Raw genomic sequence first — 21,340 nt, 5'->3', positions numbered from 1 at the left:
TGTGTCTCAATTTTGGCATCTGTAAAAATGAGAGTGCCTGAGGAAAGAACAATATAAGTCCTTGTTAATGTTGCTCTGACTACTGTGAACATGGTAGGTGCTCAATTTATACTTGTTGAATGGATAATAGATCAGATGAGGTGTTATTAGGCACTCTTTTAAATTTGTTTTAGTAGGTAATTTATCTATAATTTTCCTTGATTTCTTTTTGTTTTTGATAATTTTGTTAAGACTATTCTATATTCTAGTCTTGTTAGGTTCTCCAGTTATACTTTACTTTTTCATTATTCTTATTGTTAAAACTATTCTTTTAATTTCAGGTTCTCTCAGTCACACTAACTCCACATCTATGAGCCCATCACCAGCCCTGGCCACAGGAAAATCCACAGACAGTCATTCCAACTACATTGAGGCCCCAGTCAGTGTTCCAAGGACACTTGCTTCCCCACTGAATGCCATCGGGTCTCCTCTGAATGCTCTGGGCTCTTCATACCGGGTAATTACATCAGCCATAGGACCTCACTCATTATCCCTGGCTACCTCTCCAGGTGTCAACATGGTTGGTCCACCCAGCTCTCAGGTAGGTATTTAGTTCTCTCTATGAACTCTGTCACTGTCTGTATGATTTCCATTAGCCTACTTCATTGCTGTGCCCTCTCTAAGTCTGTTGCACTGAGGATGAGAGCAGTACCCCTACCAAATTTAAAAGACTATTCCATTTAAAAGGTTATTGATGAAAAAAATCCTCCAAAAAAACAAAACTCAAGTCCTATGGGAGATGAGCCAGATTTGATCTCACCTGAATATTCTGCTTCATCCATCCTTCATCTCACTTCAAGCATCTCAATGCTGTTGGTAAAGGTAGTGTATTTTTTTAAGCATCTCTAAAGCACTAGCACTAATTCTACAATAGACTTCTCTAAAAGTTTTCATTGGTTCTTTTAACTCACAAAAAGAAGTTAGCTTTACTAATATTTAAGATACTTTACAAACATTTCAAAGAAAGAAGCTAATTTTAAAAACTATAAAGGACAGAATTGTTATTTCAGGGCATCTGAAATTTTCTAAGTTCTAATTTAGACAAATTTATCTAACTAGTTCTCACTCTCATGTCTATTACATCTTGATATAACCCACTATGATTTTTCATAAACCTGACAATTTATTCAAAATCCAACTCCTTAAATTCATGGTTTCTCTTCTTATTGAAGGCTTTTCCCATCAAGTTTCAATATAACATTTATTTGGGACTACTAAGTGCTAGGGATATAAAAGAAGGAATTGTCCCTTGACCTCAAAGATCTTATAGCCTAATATAACTACAAACAAAACAAACAAAAACAAAAACAACAAAACCAACTTATGTAGTATTTAACTTTTTAGCTATATTTTCCAGGAATATGCTTGTTCTGTTACCTCATAATTTGTTTCTTCCAGTGATTCAAATCGCAGCGGAGCTATGTTTAACCATCGTGTGGGTCTCTTGTTTATATTTTCCCAAAGGTTTGACACAGGAAAGTCTACCCAACCTGCAGAAAGCTTTTCCCTATTGGTAACATCAAAATGATAGCAGTGGTGCATTCTGGCTATCCATTTGTCAGCCTTCACTCTTGTCACATGAGTAGATCATTTTCTCTTCTTATCACACAAATTTGTGGTGATATCTCTTCATATATTGAGAGATACTAGTATCTTCCCTTTATTTTAATAAAGCCCTTGGTAGTCTTAACAAGCAAATATAACCATTTGCTGCATTGAATACCAGTTAACCAGAGATTAGTGGTGTCAGGAGCCAAAAAACTCTTCAGAAATTATGGAAAATAAGATCCAAGGTCACACTGACTTTGCCTAGCTGTTTGTGAACAGCTAATTTGTCCACAAAAGCTAAAGAAAGCAAAACGTTCATCAACTAGATCTGTGACCTTAGGAAAAATATGAACTCCTCCTTTAATGGTTAGAGATTTCAGAGTTGAGATGTGAAACATGGAACCTAAAATATTTTACTTAAAGGGAACTCCAACTAATTTTATTGAAAACCACATCATACTTTGTCATATTTTGTATCAGTTAGACTTGGAGTTTTAAGCCTCCAACTCTCATTATTTTCCCTATTGTTGCAAGGCTACACTATTTTAGCATTTTCTTCTATAGGCAAATGCCTTCTGATAAGTTTACAATACCACATGCACAATTATATATTATAGTGTTCTTGTAAAATAATCTGTCCCTTCCTTCCTTCCTTCCTTCCTTCCTTCCTTCCTTCCTTCCTTCCTTCCTTCCTTCCTTCCTTCCTTCCTTCCTTCCTTCCTTCCTTCCTTCCTTCCTTCCTTCCTTCCTTCCTTCCTTCCTTCCTTCCTTCCTTCCTTCCTTTCTTCCTTCCTTTCTTTCTTCCATCTATCCATCCATCCCTGTCTGTCTCTGTCTCTGGCTGTCTCTCTGTCTCTTCTCTCCCCCTTTCTTTCTTTCTCACATACACACACACACACACACACACACACACACACACACACACACACACACAGATACCCACACTCACACACATATGATAAGCAGTGTAAACATTATCACCATTTTTATAAATGAAGAAATTGGAGTTCAAAAAGTGAATTGTCCTGCCCAAGTTTACTCATCTAGTAAATATCATAGTTGGGATTTAAGCTCAGGTTTTCCTGACTTTATGCCTGATATTGTTCTAGGTATAATGGATACAGAGACAAAAATGAAATGGTCCTTGCTCTCAAAAAATTTACAACCTTTTGAATGTGATAATGTGTGTTTGTGCACAAATATGTATATATTCACATATACATGTGAATATATACATATATATTCATATTTACATACATATATACACCCTATATATAAATATCTATATTATGTCAAAATAGATACACACACACACATATATATATACACACACACACACATATACACATACATTTGTGTGTTGATGTATGTATTATAACCCAATAAAGTTGTTGTGATCAAAGAACTTTAACTGAGCCACGTTATTTAAATTTGAACTATTTTTGCAAAGTCTTGATGTAAGTCCGGAATTTAAGCTCAGACCAATGATGGCAACATATAAGTTTGAATTTTTTTTTTCCTAGGAAGCCATTTAAAAACTAAGAAAGATGACTTGAAGACAAGTCTTTTAAATAAATCCTTATGATAATTTTCTTTATTGTTGGTTGCTCCATGGTCTTAAAGGTAGTTGAGTCTAATTTTACAAGATTTCATATAGTGAAATTTAAAAATTCATACCAATTATCACTATTGTCCTATTTGCTACATTTCTGTCCTATGTAATCATTACATTTTCATCTATAAGGATCCTTCAGAAATGGACAAGGTTGCCAAGAAATCAGAGGACATAGATAGCTCTATTATTATTTATGTGAGTCACTCTTTTGAAGACATTATATCTGTGGCATATGAAAGGCAGGATGACCTCATGAAAAAGAAATACTGTCTCTCCCTTTTGCAACCTATTCTCCACATACCTGCCAAGTAATTTTCTGAAAACTCAAGTATGACCAGGTGGCTTCTCTACTTAAAAACATCCATGGCTCTCATTAATTCAAAAATAAAATATGAACTCTTTTATTTAGCATGCTAAGCTTTTTAAAAGTACCTTATTAGTCATAATAATCTAGGCAAACTGGTCTTTTTTTTTCCTGAGGCAATTGGGGTTAAGTGACTTGCCCAGAATCACACAACTAGGAAGTGTTAAGTGTCTGAGACCAGATGTGAACTCAGGTCCTTTTACTTCAGGGCTGGTGCTCTATCCACTGTGCCACCCAGCTGCCCCAAACTGGACTTTTTGTATATTGTTCCATCTCCTCCTTGGTTGTCCCCAAAATCTGGAATGTGCATCCTTTTCAACTCCTTATGGAATCTTGATTCTTTCAAAATTCGGATCAATCACTGACTTCTCCAACAAGTCTTTCATAATTCCCCAGATGCTGACAATAAACGTTCACTAAATACATGCTATATGCCAGGTACTGTGCTAAGTGTTGAAGATTCAGAGAAAGTCAAAAGCTTACACTTGGTTTTCAAGGAACTCACAGTCTAATGGGAGTAGACAACATTCAAACAACTATATACCACCAGTATTTTTATAAAAATAAATTAGGGGTGATATCAGAGGCAAGATACTAAAATGGAGGATTGGGAAAAACTTCTTTTGGAAAATAGGGCTTTAGATGAAACTTGAAGAAAGTCAGGGAACACTAGGAGGAAGAAATGAGTAGGGAGATGCTAGTGCCTTCCCCTTAATACAAAATATTTATTGTGTATATGCATATATAAATACACATACACATATACAAACACATAAGTTTATAAATATATAAACACATATATTTGTGTGTAATACAAATATTCACATATGTACCACATGCATATGTATACACATGGATATAGCAAGTCTGTATGCATGTGCATATATATTTATGGAGCTACATACGTGTACATTATATGAACATAATAACATAGGTCCTGGGCCTGTGATTTCATTGGTATCTCCCATTTCCTTGTACCAATGTAGGTTGGCATTTTCACTGCATCTTATAGACTTTAACTTTGAAAGCTAAGTGATACACAATTACTATTAGTTAGAGCTGGAATATGCCCACAAAAATGAGAATATCTAAGTATCAAAATAACAACTGATATTAACATAATGCTTTAAGGTTACAAAAAGTACTTTTACATATATGATCTCATTTAATTCTCACCACAATCCAGGGACATGGATGGAAGGATTATCATCCCATTTTACAGATGAGAAACCTGATGTACAGAGAGATGAAATAACTTATCAGGGTCACCCAGCTGGTAAGAGCTGGAGCTGTTCCTCTAACCCAGATCTTTCTGCCTTCTGGTACAGTACTCATTTCAGTATATAATCTTGATTTAGTCTCAGACACTACACATGTTCCTTTGGGATGCTTTGAGATAAAAAGGGGCTGCAGTAATAGTTTGATGAGGATTTATTGACAGCCCAGAGCTGTCCCAGAGGCACATGGTTCTCTTACAGGATTTGGGAGCTGGGGAAAGCATGCTTGAAGCCTTTTCCTTCGCACTTAGGCTGTACCCCAAAGCAGCCAGCGTGACTGCTGAGGCAGATCTGAGCTGTTGTGACGAGCGCACAGCTCCAAAGATCAGGCTTCAGTTGGGCTTCCTCTAATGGAACCAGACAGCCAGGTGCTGGGGGACTTAGAAACCAGGCAGCTAATGGATTTGGGCTCAAGTGATTGTCTCAAAGCTCATTCATCACTGCTCTTAACACATAGAAAGCTCACTGCAAATATTAGAGGGTACAGTACTGCTTCTCACCCTGTGCCAAATCCCCAATCTAGGCTGTTTTAGGCAAGTACAGACAGAGAAGAGATGAGATGCTTTGTGCTTCAAAAAGCTAGAAACCCTCAAAATACAAAACACAAAATATAACCTGGACCTTTAGGAATGCCTCTCCAATGAGCATCATGCTCTGGCTGGGGAGCTGTCAGGGAGTCGATCTGTTCTACCCCTTGTCATGTGATCGTGGAGAAATTACTGTATTGAGCTTTTGTTACCTTGATTTTTAAATGAAGGGCTTGAAAAATTGCATGATGAAGCTGAGGAAATTCTAGTCGTACATCAAGAAGACTGGGATTCAATCCTTACTCTCTGTGTGATCCTGTGCAAGTCACTTAACCCTGTTTACCTCAGTTTCCTCATCTGTAAACTACAGGGATATACCCTATGACCTCTAAAATATTCTACTTTCTAAATCAATGATTTTATGATTCCTAAAGTTCTTTCCAAATCATATATTTCTTGATTGCTTCCTCTACCTTGAAGGTCTTCAAGTAGAGATTGGGCTGCTTACTGGTTACACTTGCTGGATAAGTTATAATGTAGATTCCCTAGTTCTTTTTAATTCTCCAATTATCTGATTCTCTGATTGCCTGCATATGGAAAAGCTGGAGATTAGTTATTCTTCCTGGGGAGTGGTGTTTCCCACTGCATTTATTAAATGCCTAATATGCTACTGTTATTATGATACTGTTAGATACTGGGGATATAAATCTATTAGAATCAGAAAGATTTTTCTCCCTTTTAGTAGACTTGAAACTGCTATTCCTCTTTCAATTCTGTTTTCTCATTATTTTCCTTGATACTTTGTTCCTCCAAACAAATGTTATTGTTTTTATCTAATTCTATAAAATATAGTTTGATTGGTATAGCATTAAATTTATAAATTTATATATATATATATATATATATGTGTGTGTATATATATATATATATATATATATATAATATTGGCATGGCCCTGCTATGAGCACTGAATATTTATCCACGCTTTACATTTTTCTTATTCTGTAATTGAATCTATGGGAAGTATTGAGTGTGTTTTAGTACTTTCTCAAATATTTAATCTATTTTACAGGGATTTTATAGGAAATGGAATTTCCCTGTCCATTATTCCATCTCTGGTATTCAAAATAGTCAAATTAATTTTTTGTGGGTAACTTGCAATAAATTTTTTGATCAGGATTTTATTTAATTTTTTGAAGCAATGTTCACTAGTTATGCTGGTTTATAATTTTCTTTTTTTGTTGTATTCTTTCCTGGTTTGGGTATTAAAACTTGGGGATTGTATATTAGGAATTATTGTCTCATAAGAAGAATTTGGTAAGATACCTTCTTAATCAGTTTAGGAGAATAATGTTTTTCAAAGGTTTGATAATCCTTCCAGGACTGGGAAGGAAGATTCTTGCATCCTTCTCTACCCCACTTTAATAGTTTCTTTACAGATTGTAAAGAATTTTTTTTTCTATTTTCTTGTCTGAAATGCAATTAAGATTTCTATTTGGAATTCTATAGTTGATTTGTTTTTCAGTTGTATCTGACTCTTCATAACTCTACTTGGAGTTTTACTATACTGGTTTGCCATTTCCTTTTCCAGCTCATTTTAGTGATGAGAAAACTGAAGTAAATGGGGTTAAGTGACTTGTCCAGAGTCACACAACTAGAAAATATCTGAGGCCAAATTTGAACATATGAAGATGAGTCTTCCTGATTTCAAATCCAGCATTCTATCTACTGTGCCACCTAGTAGCCCAAGAGTTATATTAGTTTGGGCATATACTGTTTTTGAAAATATACTTTGATTTATTGCTTTTGTGTGGGTCAGTTTTGTTGGTATATGATTGCTTAATAGTTTCTGATCATTTTTTTCTGCTTTGGCTGTAATTTGCTTGTTTGTTTTTTATTTTATTGATTTGATTTTCAGTCTTCTTTAATGCAGTAGAATTGGAGGTTTAAGCTACAATGTGGTCTGATCCAGGTTAGGGCTGCCTATCTGAATCTGCTCAGTTAAGATTACTCATAATTCACTGTTCTTAGAAAAGCATGGTATCAGAAACTGCAGTAGGCTCTAGGATGAACTATTAATCTGGCAAATTACTTACTTTTGTTGGCCTGCTCTACCTCTCTTCAATCTGGTGTTTTTGTGTTACCTTCTGACTTTACTATTCTATATCTGGACCTGCCTCCAATATTTTTCCTATTCCTGCCTTCCTTTCTTCTTTTCAAAATGTACCTTCCATTTTGGTCCTTCTGACCAAATGGAAAAATGAATTATATGGGGTTAGCAATTAACCCTAACATTTCTGACATTTTAAGTGAGGATTACTGAGGTTACTTAAGCTGAAGGAGTGATTTAAATTGTGGAAATTTCCAGTGTAGATGAGGAGGATCTATAGCATCCTTCAAGCAATGCTATATAGGTGACTATGTCTTTGGTCTAGGCAGAGAGCTGGCCTTGTCCTTGGAGAATTCCCATTTGTCCTGAGTGGCCTTCTGTCCCTTGCTTCTCTTTTGCTTTACAATGCCATTTGACATGATGCCCAAGTCATTTCCAGATAATTGGCAGTTGGTTGTGATCACATTGTGCCCCAGAATGCATATTCCAGTCTGCAAATATTAAGCTTTCAGAGCTAAAGAACTTCAGGGACTTGAGGCAGGGAAAGTTCCAAATGAACTCACAAGGAAAACCGATTCCTATGTGGTTTTGAAGAGAAGCCTTGTGCTCAAGGGAGGGAGGAAAAGTGGAGGCCATGGCAAAAGGTTAAACTTAGTAGTGCATTAGTTAGCTATCCCTACACTTCTTCTTGCCCTCTTCCCCCATTATCTCCACGTCTGTTCTGTCACCATGCCTTTGCTCTCATTTATTACCTTTTCCCCCCATGCTTATCATGGACTTCTCTGATACTTCTGTCTGGTATAGTCCTTTCTTTCCTTCAAGGCCCATGTCAGGTACCACTTAATCCATGAAACTCTCCTAATTTCCCTGACTCACAGTTAAAAGATTTCTCTTAGAATTTTGTCTGAATCTCTCCTTTGCCATTATGTTCTCTTTTCTATCATGATTATTTGTACAAATTTCTCCCCTCAAAGATGATTTTAAATTAAAAGCTGTTTGAGAACAGGGTCTTTGTCTTTTACGTTTTTCGCATCTTTTGCAGTATGCTTTGACATATAGTACATAGTACTAGTTAGTCAGTCATCAAGCCTTTATTATGTGAATCCTGGCTGCCAGGATTTAAGATTTCTTTGTTGAGGACCAAACCTTAAGGCTCTAATTGATTAGACAATGCTAGTACCAGGTCAAACTCCACTTAGTCATTAGTTTGGGCCCTGTTTAGCTCAGAGTAAATGTAAATAACAATTTTGTCTGTTTGGCCAGAAACCCTGAGGCTCTTCCCCTTCCAGATTGCTTTTTTTCTAGGTAAAAAAGGCCATTCTCTGCCTTATTTCTTACTTAGTCTTAAAAACTGAATAGATATTGCCTCAGTCAAACTGAGACCTGTTTAAGACCTTAGGCTTAAAAAGGCCAAGGTCTCCCCCTGCATCAGGGCCATCTCCAGTCATCCTGATATATATTTGGCCACTGAACTTAGATGGTTCTGGCTGGGAAAGTAAGTTTGTGACTATGCACAGCCCTCCCTAACTTCAATGTAATTTTTTTGCATGTTGTGTTACTTCCCTGATATCATGAATGAAGGGCAAACAACAACAATTATGTGTCAGGCACTGTGTTAGGCCCTGAGAATATAACATATAATGAAATCCAAGAAAAAGTTCTTGCTCTTGAGGAATCCACAATCTAATGGGGAAGATAACATGCAAATAACTATATACAAACAAATTGTATACAGGATAGATGGGAGATAGTCAAAAGAGGCAAAGCACTAGAATTAAGAGAGATTGGGAAAGCCTTCTTGTAGGAAGTGAGATTTTAGCGGGGACTTCAAGATCATTCTAGGCAAAGAAGACATCCAGAGAAAATAGGCCCAGAGTCAAGAGATGGAATATTTTGTTTATGAAACAGCAGAGACCTATGTAACAAAATGATAAAGTGTGTGTGTGTGTGTGTGTGTGTGTGTGTGTGTGTGTGTGTGAGAGAGAGAGAGAGAGAGAGAGAGAGAGAGAGAGAGAGAGAGAGAGAGAGAGAGAGAGAGAGAGAGAAATACAAGAAGATTGGAAAAGTGGGTTGAGGAAAGTTATAAAGGACTTTGAATGCCAAATTGATTTTATATTTGATCCTGGAGGTCATAGGAAATCATTAGAGTTTATTGAATAAGAGAGTGACATGGTCAAATATAAATTTTAGAATGATCACTTTGACAATTGAATGAAGGAATGATTCATGTGGAGAAACTTGAAGCAGAGAGTCTAAGCAGCAGGTTATTGCAGTAGTCCATCATGTCCTGTACCAGAATTGTAGTAGTGTCAAAGGAGAGAAGGGGGCATCTACTAACATTTACATAGCATTTAATATTGCAAAGAATTTTTAAAACATTATCTTATTTGTTCCTCACAATGGCTTTGGGAGAAAAATACTATTGTTATTACCATTTTACAGATAAGAAAATTGAGGCAGATGACTTTCATAGTGTCATACAATTAGCAAGTATATGAGGTGATATTTGAACTTGGGTATCCTTAACTTCAGGGCTAGTACTCTACCCACTATACCACCTAACTACCTCTGGGATGATAAATGTTGGATAGATGATGGCTGACTGGGTGCATAAACCGATATGGATTCAGAAAACAAATAGAGCAGGTATTATCAAAGTAAATAGTTCACAAGGAAGAGAAAGCTAATGATTGTTAGATGTTTTATATATATATATATATATATATGTATATATATACACACATTCTGATGACAATTTATAAAGTAATGAAGATACTATATCAGTGTACAGTGACTATTCTCCATTTCATGATTGACTTGGATATGTCAGACGTAAAAAGAATGCAGACAAGGGAAATTAAATCAGAAAGCAAAAATAAGTGGTGGTATATGTTAAGTTCAGAATATTTCTTAAATAATATTTGCTATTGCTGGAATAATTGGAGGGCTGGTGTAGGAGATAAAGGGGACATTTGTTTCATTTCATTGCGATCTACCACCTAAATCTCGGGGTGGTCTATAAGGAGAGGAAGGTCTATAATGAAGTTTAAGGCTACTTAAGGCTAGTGTCATAGAATAATATCGAGGTTGAAATAGTCCTTATCCTGTATTTTGCCTATATAATACTGAGTGTATGCATACATATATATGTGTATACATGTATATATATTATTTATACACACACACACACACACACACACACACACACACACACACATATATATATATACATACATACTCTCGTGTATGTTTGTGTGCATGTGTATGAACATCCCAGGTTATAAAATGGGGGATCATCAACTATGATGATTACAGTATTATTCATATTACTTGTATCATTGTATTGTTTTCCTCCTACCCACATTTGTTTATAGCTCAAGATTTACATTATATATGTATAAGAGAAAATCTCAATTCAATGAGAAGATTTTCTATTAGGGAGATAATTAAATGAAACTTGCCTCCAGCACTACTTGAGTTCCCTAATTTCTGATACTAAGGTACATCTAAAAAGTTACCATTTTGAGAGGTTCAGGTAAAGAGATAGTGCTTCTTGATTCAGATTTGTGCAACAAGGCACGAAGCTCTGCAGTGCCAAGATACAGTTTACCCAGAAATCCTATCTTCTAAAAAGAAAAAATGAAGTTCCTGAGGCGTTTTTGGTGCACTTCCCAAGTAGATTATAGTGTAGAAAGATTGTAATAATTAGTTTGAATCATATTGGGCTTTTTTTTAAGAGTACCAATTTTTTTTTAATGTGACCTTGATAGTAAGACCATATGGTTTAGTTTTGAAATGATCAGGGTCTGGCATATAATGGAGGACACATTAACAGTGAGCGTTGTTCAAAGGTTAAATAGCACACCCCTTGAAATTTACCCACACTGATAATCTTTAAGATGAATCTTCAGAGGTATATTGTAGAAGAGATTTTTTTCATGTATGGATCAGATTGGATGTCATCTGAAGTCCTTTCCAATTCACTATGGGAGAAAAAAATGTATAGGCACAAAATATGGCAGTTTTAGGTTTAATCTGAGAAAGCACAACCCCTATAGTCACACTGGCAGTATCTACTTTTATCAGAAAGTGACAAATGGAGGTAAGCCAGAAAAAGAGTGATAGTAAAGCACTTTGCAAGCCTGGAATTCTCTTTTGGCTATTACTGGGTACTGGACATTCTTTAAGGTTTTCAGAAAACCGATGATGGGAATAGTGATTAGAAACTAATGGTGAAATTATAAGAATATACCTATTCTATTCCACGAATCTCTATTTATAGTAGTTGGGGCTTCCCATATGAGGAGGATTTTCACCTAGTAGGCTTTATATCTATACTTCTTGGAGGCATGCAATTTGCACTTTTAACTCCTACTCTTCCTAGACAAATTTTCACTTCATCAATTTTGTGAGCAAGTAACACTAATGGGGTTCCCCTAGAATGAATCATACCAGCTAGGTAGGTTTCATGTTGTGTAGGAAGTAAATATGAATGTTACCAACATCCAAGTTATACTTAGGTTAGCATGTCTAGATTATACCATCATCCCACTCTTTTGGCAAATATATACATATATATAATTTTATGTTAACTTTGCATTCAATATTGATTGATGTAGGATCTCCCTACTTGCTATATAAATTAAATTTTACAAAGAGCCACCAGTGCTTCTGTGGACTGACATAGAAGTCAAAACAGCCATTCTATAGAAATAAAACACAGTAAGCTAAAAGAGCTATTTGTGAGATCCATTAGTCTGACCCCCCTCATTTTATAGGTAAAGATTTCCTGAGTCTTTGGTCTGCTCAGTGTTACAACTATCACAAGGACAAAAGCCCTTAGTACTAACTTCTTTGACTATAGTATCCCCATTGCCTAGAAATTCTGAACTTCTTGACTTTAATTGAATTGAATTAACTCATTTCCTATGCACTGAACACCTCTAAAAAAACCTCTGGTACTCTCTAGAAAACACTGATCCAACAAATGTTGGGAGATAACTGCCTAATTTTTGGACAGTTGCTGCTGGACATAGTAAACCAAGTAGAAAGTGATTTTCCATACATCCCAAGCATTCTGTGAATCATTCAACTGCAGCCATCTCCTCATCTATCCAAAGCCCACTGGCAATAAGAGATTAGGGTGAAAATATTTTTCTGATGAAATTCTAGTCATTCTTGTTGGAGAAAACATTATTTATCTTTATTGGGGTAGGGAATAGTTATGGTTAATTTTTCTTCCATTTATTAAGCCAACTCAATGGCTAAGAAATATTTGGCTCCAATGTCCAATGTTGTTACAATACAAAGGACTCAGTGATTGAGAACTTTGAGGTCCATTGATGGAAATAGATGGCTCATTAGTCTAAGCCCTAGTGAGAAGAGGTGGGAAGAAAAGAATCTTATTACACTGGTCCTGTTTAATCATTTGTCTCATGGTTTCCTCATCTCCAAAGTAGGATCAATTGGCTCAATAGCGGACTTCATATTAATGCTACTGGTACAATCCATTCTGCAACTTCCTAGATCATTTCATTTGGGGAGAACAGACCAAAGTTAGTTGCATAAATTCTGCTATGTGATTCCTGATGATATAATTAAGGTAAGGAGATCTGGAATTATTAACTCACATGCTGGCAGGATATTTCTGCAACTGATCTTCAATGCAAAGAATCTACTTAATTCATGTTGGCAGAGATGTAGTTAGTTTCTTTTTTAAGGATTTATCCTTAATTTCTTTCTAAGACCCTTAATTAATTGTTCCATTAGAATGACCTGGTTGCAAGCCAAATCTCAACTGACTGTCTAGAAAGTATTAGAGTTAATAACCAAGATCAGTCCCTGTCTGAGGTCTTGAGTCTTTCTCTTGACTTTCAGAACAAGTCTCCAGTAAAACTTTGTTTGAATTTGGTACAAAACTATCATTCATTAAGTAGAAAACTCTCATCCTTTTTAATTATATCAGTTATTGACTGATCCAAGTAATCAAGAAATTACTGAGGCAACTTAGTTTTAGTCATTGGGTAATTTGGAGAGGAAGGGGTAGAATAGGATCAGAAACACTGATAGCTTGTCTGACTGGCTAGAAAATTCTTTTAGGTTTCCCAAGGCTATTATTTATGAAATTTTACAAGATCTTGATTAAGTGACTTATTTCAAAAAGATAATTTGTTCATGGAAGTTAGGGATCAAGTGGTGGGTTTTGAAACAAGATTAAGAGAAAACAGGATTGAATACAATTTGGAATTATGCTCAAAGAGTTATCAAACTGTGCATACCCTTTGATCCAGCAGTGTTACTACTAGGCTCATATCCCAAAGAGATCTTAAAGAAGGGAAAGGGGCCTGTATGTGCAAGAATGTTTGTGGCAGCCCTCTTTGTAGTGGCCAGAAACTGGAAACTGAGTGGATGCCAATCAGTTGGAGATTGGCTGAATAAATTGTGGTATATGAATATTATGGAATATTATTGATCTATAAGAAATGACCAACAGGATGATTTCAGAAAGGCCTGGAGAGACTTACATGAACTGATGCTGAGTGAAAAGAGCAGAACCAGGAGATCATTATATACTTCAACAACAATACTATATGATGATCAATTCTGATAGACGAGGCCCTTTCCAACAATGAGATCAACCAAATCAGTTTCAACAGAGCAGTAATGAACTGAACCAGCTACAACCAGCAAAAGAACTCTGGGAATTGACTATGAACCACTATATAGAATTCCCAATCCCTATATTTTTGTGTGCCTGCATTTTTGATTTCCTTCATAGGTTAATTATACACTGTTTCAAAGTCTGATTCTTTTTGTACAGCAAAGTAACTGTTTGGACATGTATACATATATTGTATTTAACTTATACTTTAATATATTTAACATGTATTCGTCAACCTGCCATCTGGGGGAAAGGGTGGGGGGAAGGAGGAGAAAAGTTGAAACAAAAGGTTTTGCAATTGTCAATGCTGGAAAATTACCTGTGCATAAAATTTTTGTAAAAATTAATTAAATAAATAAATTTTTAAAAAAGGAAAAAAAGAGAGAGAGAATAGGATCAACTCCAAGATAACTACAAAATACTCGTGACAGAAAATGCTATCCACATCTAGAGAAAGAACTATGGAATCTTAATGCAATTCATATCATATTATTTTCACTTTTTCTTGACTTTTCCCTTTTGTTCTGTTTCTTCTATCACAATATGACTAATGTGGACATTTTATTTTGAAATTATTATTGAAAATTATTGAAATAATGTTTCAATGATTTACAAATATATAACCTGCATCAGACTGCTTGCCATATTGGGGAGGGAGGGAGAAAAATTTGGAACTCAAAATTTTATAAAAAGGAAGGTTGAAAACTATATTGAAAAAGTAATTGGAAAAAATAAAATACTACTTGCAAGAAAATAGAATCAAGGTATGAATAAATCAGTTAACATTTATTAAGCACCCACTGTGTTCCAGGCATTGCACTAAATGCTACAGATTTTAAAACAGTGAAAGAAAAATTCCTTTTCTAAAGGAACTCACAATGCAGTGGGGGACATAACAAACAAATATGTACAAATAAGTTACATGCAGATAAGAGAGCCCTCCTCTTATTTACCTCCTTTTATCTCTGAATCAGCAATTAGAGCTAAAAAGAATCAAGATTTCAGATCTAAGCTGAAACGGCCATCTAGTCCTCTTAAATCATTTCACAGGTTATAAAACTGAGGCAAATGGAGGTGAAGTAGCATTCCCAAAACCCCAGAGGTAAGAAATCCTGAGATAAGAAGTGAATCCAGATCTTCTGACTCCAGAGATTTTTCTATTGGATATGGGAACATCATGACTAGAAGCCTAAACTTGCATGCTTTAGGGTCTTATAACCAGTGAGGTAATGTTATGAACACCTACCCAACAATGGCTCTGTCATTCCTTTGCATCTCTTCTGGTAATTGGGCTTGAGCAACTTGTATTTTTTTAGGATAATTGCACAAATTCTTAACTTGTATTGATGAGGTCCTATCTCCATAAATGTATCTGGTCTAAGTAGTGTGCCCCTTTCCACTCAAGCATCAAGGAGCAAAAGTGTTCAATAAATAGTTAATAGTGTTAACCAATTTGCAGCAGGAAGATTTAGTTCATTCAAGAAAACTTTTATAGAACATTAAAACCACTTTAGTAGCATGCATTTAAATAACTGTAAGTTATTCTCATCTGTTCAATGAAACAGGTTGGGTAGAACCACTATTCCTGAAAGAGTAGCTTATAGATCTGTCCTCAGTCCTGTGTTCTTTAACACTTTTATCAGACTTCAGTAAAGGCACAGATGGCAGGCTCATCAAATTTGCAGATGCAACAAAGATGAGAGGGATAGCTAACACACTGGATGACAGAATGAGAATCCAAAAGCATCTTGACAGGCTAGAGGTTTGGGATAAATCCAATAAGATACATTTTAATGGGGATAAATGTAAATTCCTAAAATTGGATTTAAAAAATCAGCTTCATGAGTACCAGATGGAAAAGGCATGGTTAGACAGCAATTCATTTTTTAAAAAATTAAATAGATTTAGTGGACTACAAAGGCAATATAAGTTATAATGATATGGTTGCTAAAAAAGCTAATTCAAGTTTAGATATAATCACTAGAATGAGAAAGATTATAGTCTCATTGTATTTGTCTGTCAAGATCATCTGAGATATTGGGTTCAATTCTATGAGCTACGTAGGTTTCAGGAAGCACTTTGATAAGCTGAAAGGTATCCAGAAAGTGGCAACCTGAGATAGTGAAATGTTGTGAGATGCCATGTGAATGAATGTTAGTAAAGGATCTGTGGATGTTTCGCTTTGAAAGTAGATAGTTTGGGGGCAGCTAGGTGGCAAAATGGATAGAACACAAGCCCTGAAGTCAGAAGGATCTGAGTTCAAATATGGTTTCAGATACAACACTTCCTAGCTTTGTGACCCTGGGCAAGTTACTTAACCCCAATTGCCTCAGAAAAAAATAAAAAGATGGTTTGGAGAATAGGTTCTAGAATGTGATAGTTCACAAAAATGACTTCACAAGTACAATGGGAAGAAAATGATTTATCTGAAAAAAACTACAGCTTTTAGTGTAGTACAAGCTCAATACAAATCAACAGTGTGATATGACAACCAAAGAAAGCTAACATGATCTCTGACTACATCAAGGGAGGATAGATTTCTAGGAATAAGGAAGCAATAATACCATTAGATTCTGGCACAGTAAATTCATATCTAAAATACAATGTTTGATTCTAGACACCAGAGTTTAGGAAGGATATTAATAAACTAATCAACATTTGGAGAACTCATCTAGTAAAAGGTCTCAAGATTATATGTAAAAATCAATTGGAGGTCTTGGAGGTATTTAGAATGAAGAAAAACTTGATAGGGAATGATGGCTGTATTAAAGTTTTTTAAAAGCCCTCATGTGGAAGAAAAATTAGACTTATTCTGTTCAACCCTAGAGAACAAAACCAGGAGTTTGAAAATTTGGTAATTGCAAAGTGGCCAATATAGGTTTAATGTGAGATCATTTACCCCACATTCTCTCTCTCCCTTCCTCCTTCTCCCAGTTCATCACTTTTTTATCACTGAATTTGATTTTTAAAAATCATACCAACATAATCAATTTAAACCCTTCTGTCTATGTATATTCTTTTTGACTGCCCTAATAGTGATAGAGTTTTCAAGAAACATAAAGATCATTTTCTTATATGGGAATGCCCACTGTTTAATCTTACAGAATCAATCTCTTGTGATTTCTCTTTCATATTCACCTTTTTATGTTTCTCTTGAGTCTTGTATTTGAAAGAAAAATTTCTATTCAGTTCTGGTTTTTTCAAGATTGCTTGAAAATTGTTAAATATCCATCCCGCCCCTTAAGGGAGTACACTAAATTGTATAAAGTAGCTTTTTCCTGGTTTTAACCTTAGCTCCTTTGGTTTCCAAGCCCTCAATTCTGTTAATGTGAAAGCCACTGAATTTCATGTGATTATGACCATAGCTCTACATTATTTGAAATTTTCTTCCCGGCTGCTTGCAATATTTTCTCCTTGACTTGAAACTTCAATATTCCTGGGAGTTGTCACTTTTGGATCTCTTGCCGGAGATGATCACTGAATTTTTAAATGTCTATTTTAACCTAATTTCTAGGATGTCAGGACAGTGTTCCTTGAAAATTTCTTGAATCAACACTGTATGAAGATATATTCTGATTGAAGTGGATATCTTCAACATAAAGAAGATCCAATTCACTTCCAGTTGATCAATGATGGACAAAATGAGCTACACCCAGAGAAGGAACACTGGGAATTGAATGTAAATTGTTAGCACTACTGTCTTTCTACCCAGGTTACTTATACCTTCGGAATCCAATTCTTACTGTGCAACAAGAAAATTGGATTTACACACATATATTGTATCTAGGTTAAACTGTAACATTTAATATGTATGGGATTGCCTGTCATCTAGGGGAGGAAGTAGAGGGAGGGAGGGGAAAATCTGGAAAAATGAATACAAGGGATAATGTAAAAAAATTACTCATGCATATGTACTGTCAAAAATTATTATTATAAAATTAATTTTAAAAATACAGTAAAAAAAGAAATATGCTATCTGAGCTTTTTTTTATTATGCCTTTTGGGTAGTTCAATAATTCTTAAATTATTTCTTCACAAACTCTTTTCTAGGTCAGTTGTTTTTCCAATAAAATGCTTCACATTTCTATTTTTCATTCTTTTGACTTGATGTTTCATAAAAATATAAATTTTTATTTGCTCAATTGTAGTTTTTCAGGAAGGATTTTCCTCACTGAGCTTTTGTATCTTTTCCTTCCATTTGGCAAATTCTACTTCTTAATGGATTATTGTCTTTACTGAATTTTTGTGTCTCTTTTATCATTTGGTTACTTCTATTTTAAGGTATTATTTTCTTGTGCATTTTTTTTTTTACTAAACTTGACTCTTTTTTAAAATAATGTTCTTATATTACTTTCATTTCTTTCCCCATTTTTTTCCTCTAGCTCTATTATTTGATATTTTTGAAATCCTTTTTGAGTTTTCCCAGGAATTCTTTTTGGACTTTTTCCCATTTCACCTCCCTTCCTTGCCACCCTTTGAGGCTTTGGTTATAGTTGTCTTGATGCCATTTTCTTTTTTCTTTTTCTGAGTTTGTATCTTGATCTTCCCTGTCACCATAGTAACTTTGGATGGTCAGGTCCCTTTTTTTTGCTGTTTACTCATTTCTTAGATTATTTATTGATTTTTTTTAACTTTATGTTAAAGTTGGATTCTGCTCCTAGGGTGAAGCAGGTACAGTCCCAACTTTTAGGATTTCTATACAGATATTTTCAGACTTAAGCCTATAAGTTTTTGGTCCTTCCAAAGTGGTATGATCCAGGAAAGTTGTGGCCACTGCATTCCTGGCCTGTGCTCTGGTCTTTAACCAGAAAGAAATCTTATTTTCCTCTAGCCACAAGTGCTAACACTCCTATTGGCTCTAGAACTGTGACAAGATCTCCTACTCATCAGAGGCAACAAGAATAGAGTTCCTCTTATCCCTGAAACCATGACTTGTACCTGTATATTGGCAATCTAACAAGGTCTTGAATCCAGTACCAGCAAAGGGTCCCTTGTAATATCTTTCTGACTAGTTGTCTGGTCTCCTTATTATCTATGGACTAACTCTTGCTGCTGTCACAGACTCCTCCAGGATCTGCTGCTGGTTTTGCTGTCATTTCAGTCTGAGCATCAGCCTGATAAAGTAGACACTTCCTGCCAATCTCCTAAGTTGTCTTGGGCTGGAAAATTGTTTCATCCCAATCTTTTGTTGGCCATACCTCCAGAATTTAATTAGAGGTGTATTTTAATTGTTTAGAAAAGAATGTGGGAGAGTTCAGGTGAGTTCCTGCCTCTATTCTACCATATATACAGCTCTTCTTCATCAGAATCACATAAGGATATAGTGATGACTTCTTTTCCATAGCCTCATGGCTTTGCTTACCCGAGGTAATTTTGCAACTTCAAAAGACATGGGTTGTTCACAGATGGCTAAATTCTGTCTCTGCAGTTCAACTAGAGATACAGTAGAAAGAATGTTGACTTTGGAATCAGAGAAACTGCATTTGGGTTCCACTTATAAAAATATTACCTGTGTGACTGTGGCCAATCCACTTAGCCTCCCTATGTCTCATTTTCCTTATCTGTAAAGTTAGGTGGTTAGACCAAGTAATCTGAGATCTCTTCCATATCCAAAAAATTAGCTGTGTGACCCTGGACAAGTCATTGGATCTATGATTGCCCCACTTTATTCATCTGAAAATAGGGATAATATATAATAAATAGCACCTACCTCCCTATATTGTTGTAAAGATAAAAAAGAGCTAATATTTGTAAAGCTCTTTGGAAACCATAAAGCACTATACAAATACTATTACTTTTGTCTGTTGCTATTATTATTATTGTTCTATAAGTTAATTGGTTTCTTTAGTTCCTAGGAAGGTGTTAGGCAACTTGTTGCTTCTTACAATGTTAATTTGTTATTAACAGAAACTTCTTTATCCCTATCTCAGTCTTATCCATTCTTCATGATTGGATATTTAAGATAATGTTCATATCCTTAGATAGTTTTTGAGCTCTGTGCCTCTTGAGAGCCTCAATATATTTGGTGAGCAGACTGAATTAGTCCATAATTAGCCACAGATGATAATGAAGGTAAAGGAGAAGGCATTTGGAGTCAGTTCTCAGAAAACCTAAAACAAGTGAGAATTCCAAAGGTTTAGTCTTGGTTTAGAATAGTAGGAGCATTTTCCTATCAAGACTTAATATCTCATGGAAAAGTGAGGCAACATGCTATAAGGGAAAAATCTATGGCCTGAAATGAAGGCCTTTAGTTTTACATCTGTCACTGATTAGCTCCATGGTCTTCTGTAATTTGGGTCCCAGCTCTGGACCTTAGTTTTCTCACCTAAAAAATGAGAGTATTGGACAAAATAATCTCTAAGTCGTAAGTGTAGACTCTGATTCAGAAGGTCAGGATACTTTCTACTTTGTTTCCTTTATAATACTCTGTAGAATGCTTGCAGAGTGTCAAATTATAAAATATTAGTGTTAAATGGTATCTCAGGTATTGTGATAATAATAGCTAGCTTTTATATAATTCTATAGAGTTTGCAGAGAGTTTTGCAAATAGGATTTCATTTTATCTTCATAATAATCTAGAGATGTAATTGCTATTACTACTTTAATTTTATAAATGAAGAAACTGAGGCAGACAGAAGTTAGGTGATTTGTTGAGGGTCACACAGCCTTTGAATGTCTGAGGAAGAATCAGAAAGCTAGTCTTCTTGAATAGAACTCCAGCACTTTATCTATGTATTCATTATTTTGCACAGTCTGTGGGGTTGTTTTTATTTTTTTATTACTTTAAATAATACTTCCCAAAATTATGGATAAAAACAATTTTTTTTAACATTTTTAGGTTTTTAGTTTTAAATTCAATCCTTCTCTTCGTCCCCTATTCCTCTCTGAAATGATAAGAAATCTGATATAGGTTATTCATGTGTAATCATGTAAAACATTTCCAGGTTACTCATTTTGTGTCATCAGATTTTTAATCCAGTTTTAAGAATTTAAATTTATCCTTATTAAAATTCATCTTATTGGATTTACTTTAAAATTTCTAGCCAGTAAGTGTTTTTGGATTCTCATTCTCATCTAGTGTTTTCTAATTGAAAATGAATCCTTTCTATAAAACTCCTAGCAAATGTTAACCCAAACCTTTGCTTAATTGCAACTCATTCTATCTCAAGGCAGTTTCCATTAGTTCCATATTTACCCTG

General features: G+C 35.1%; 1 protein-coding gene across 1 annotated transcript in view; it reads left to right on the top strand.

The window, feature by feature from the left end:
• Positions 1-21,340, top strand: part of RXRG (retinoid X receptor gamma) — an 86,353-nt gene that overhangs the window by 33,147 nt on the left and 31,866 nt on the right. Inside the window, 1 exon segment of the mRNA XM_074266480.1 lies at positions 321-580. Coding sequence (XP_074122581.1) covers positions 321-580 — 260 coding nt within the window.

The sequence above is a fragment of the Sminthopsis crassicaudata genome, chromosome 4 (genome assembly GCF_048593235.1).
Source record: "Sminthopsis crassicaudata isolate SCR6 chromosome 4, ASM4859323v1, whole genome shotgun sequence".
Classification (NCBI taxonomy): Eukaryota; Metazoa; Chordata; class Mammalia; order Dasyuromorphia; family Dasyuridae; genus Sminthopsis; species Sminthopsis crassicaudata.
This window is presented reverse-complemented; position numbering and strand designations above follow the sequence as displayed.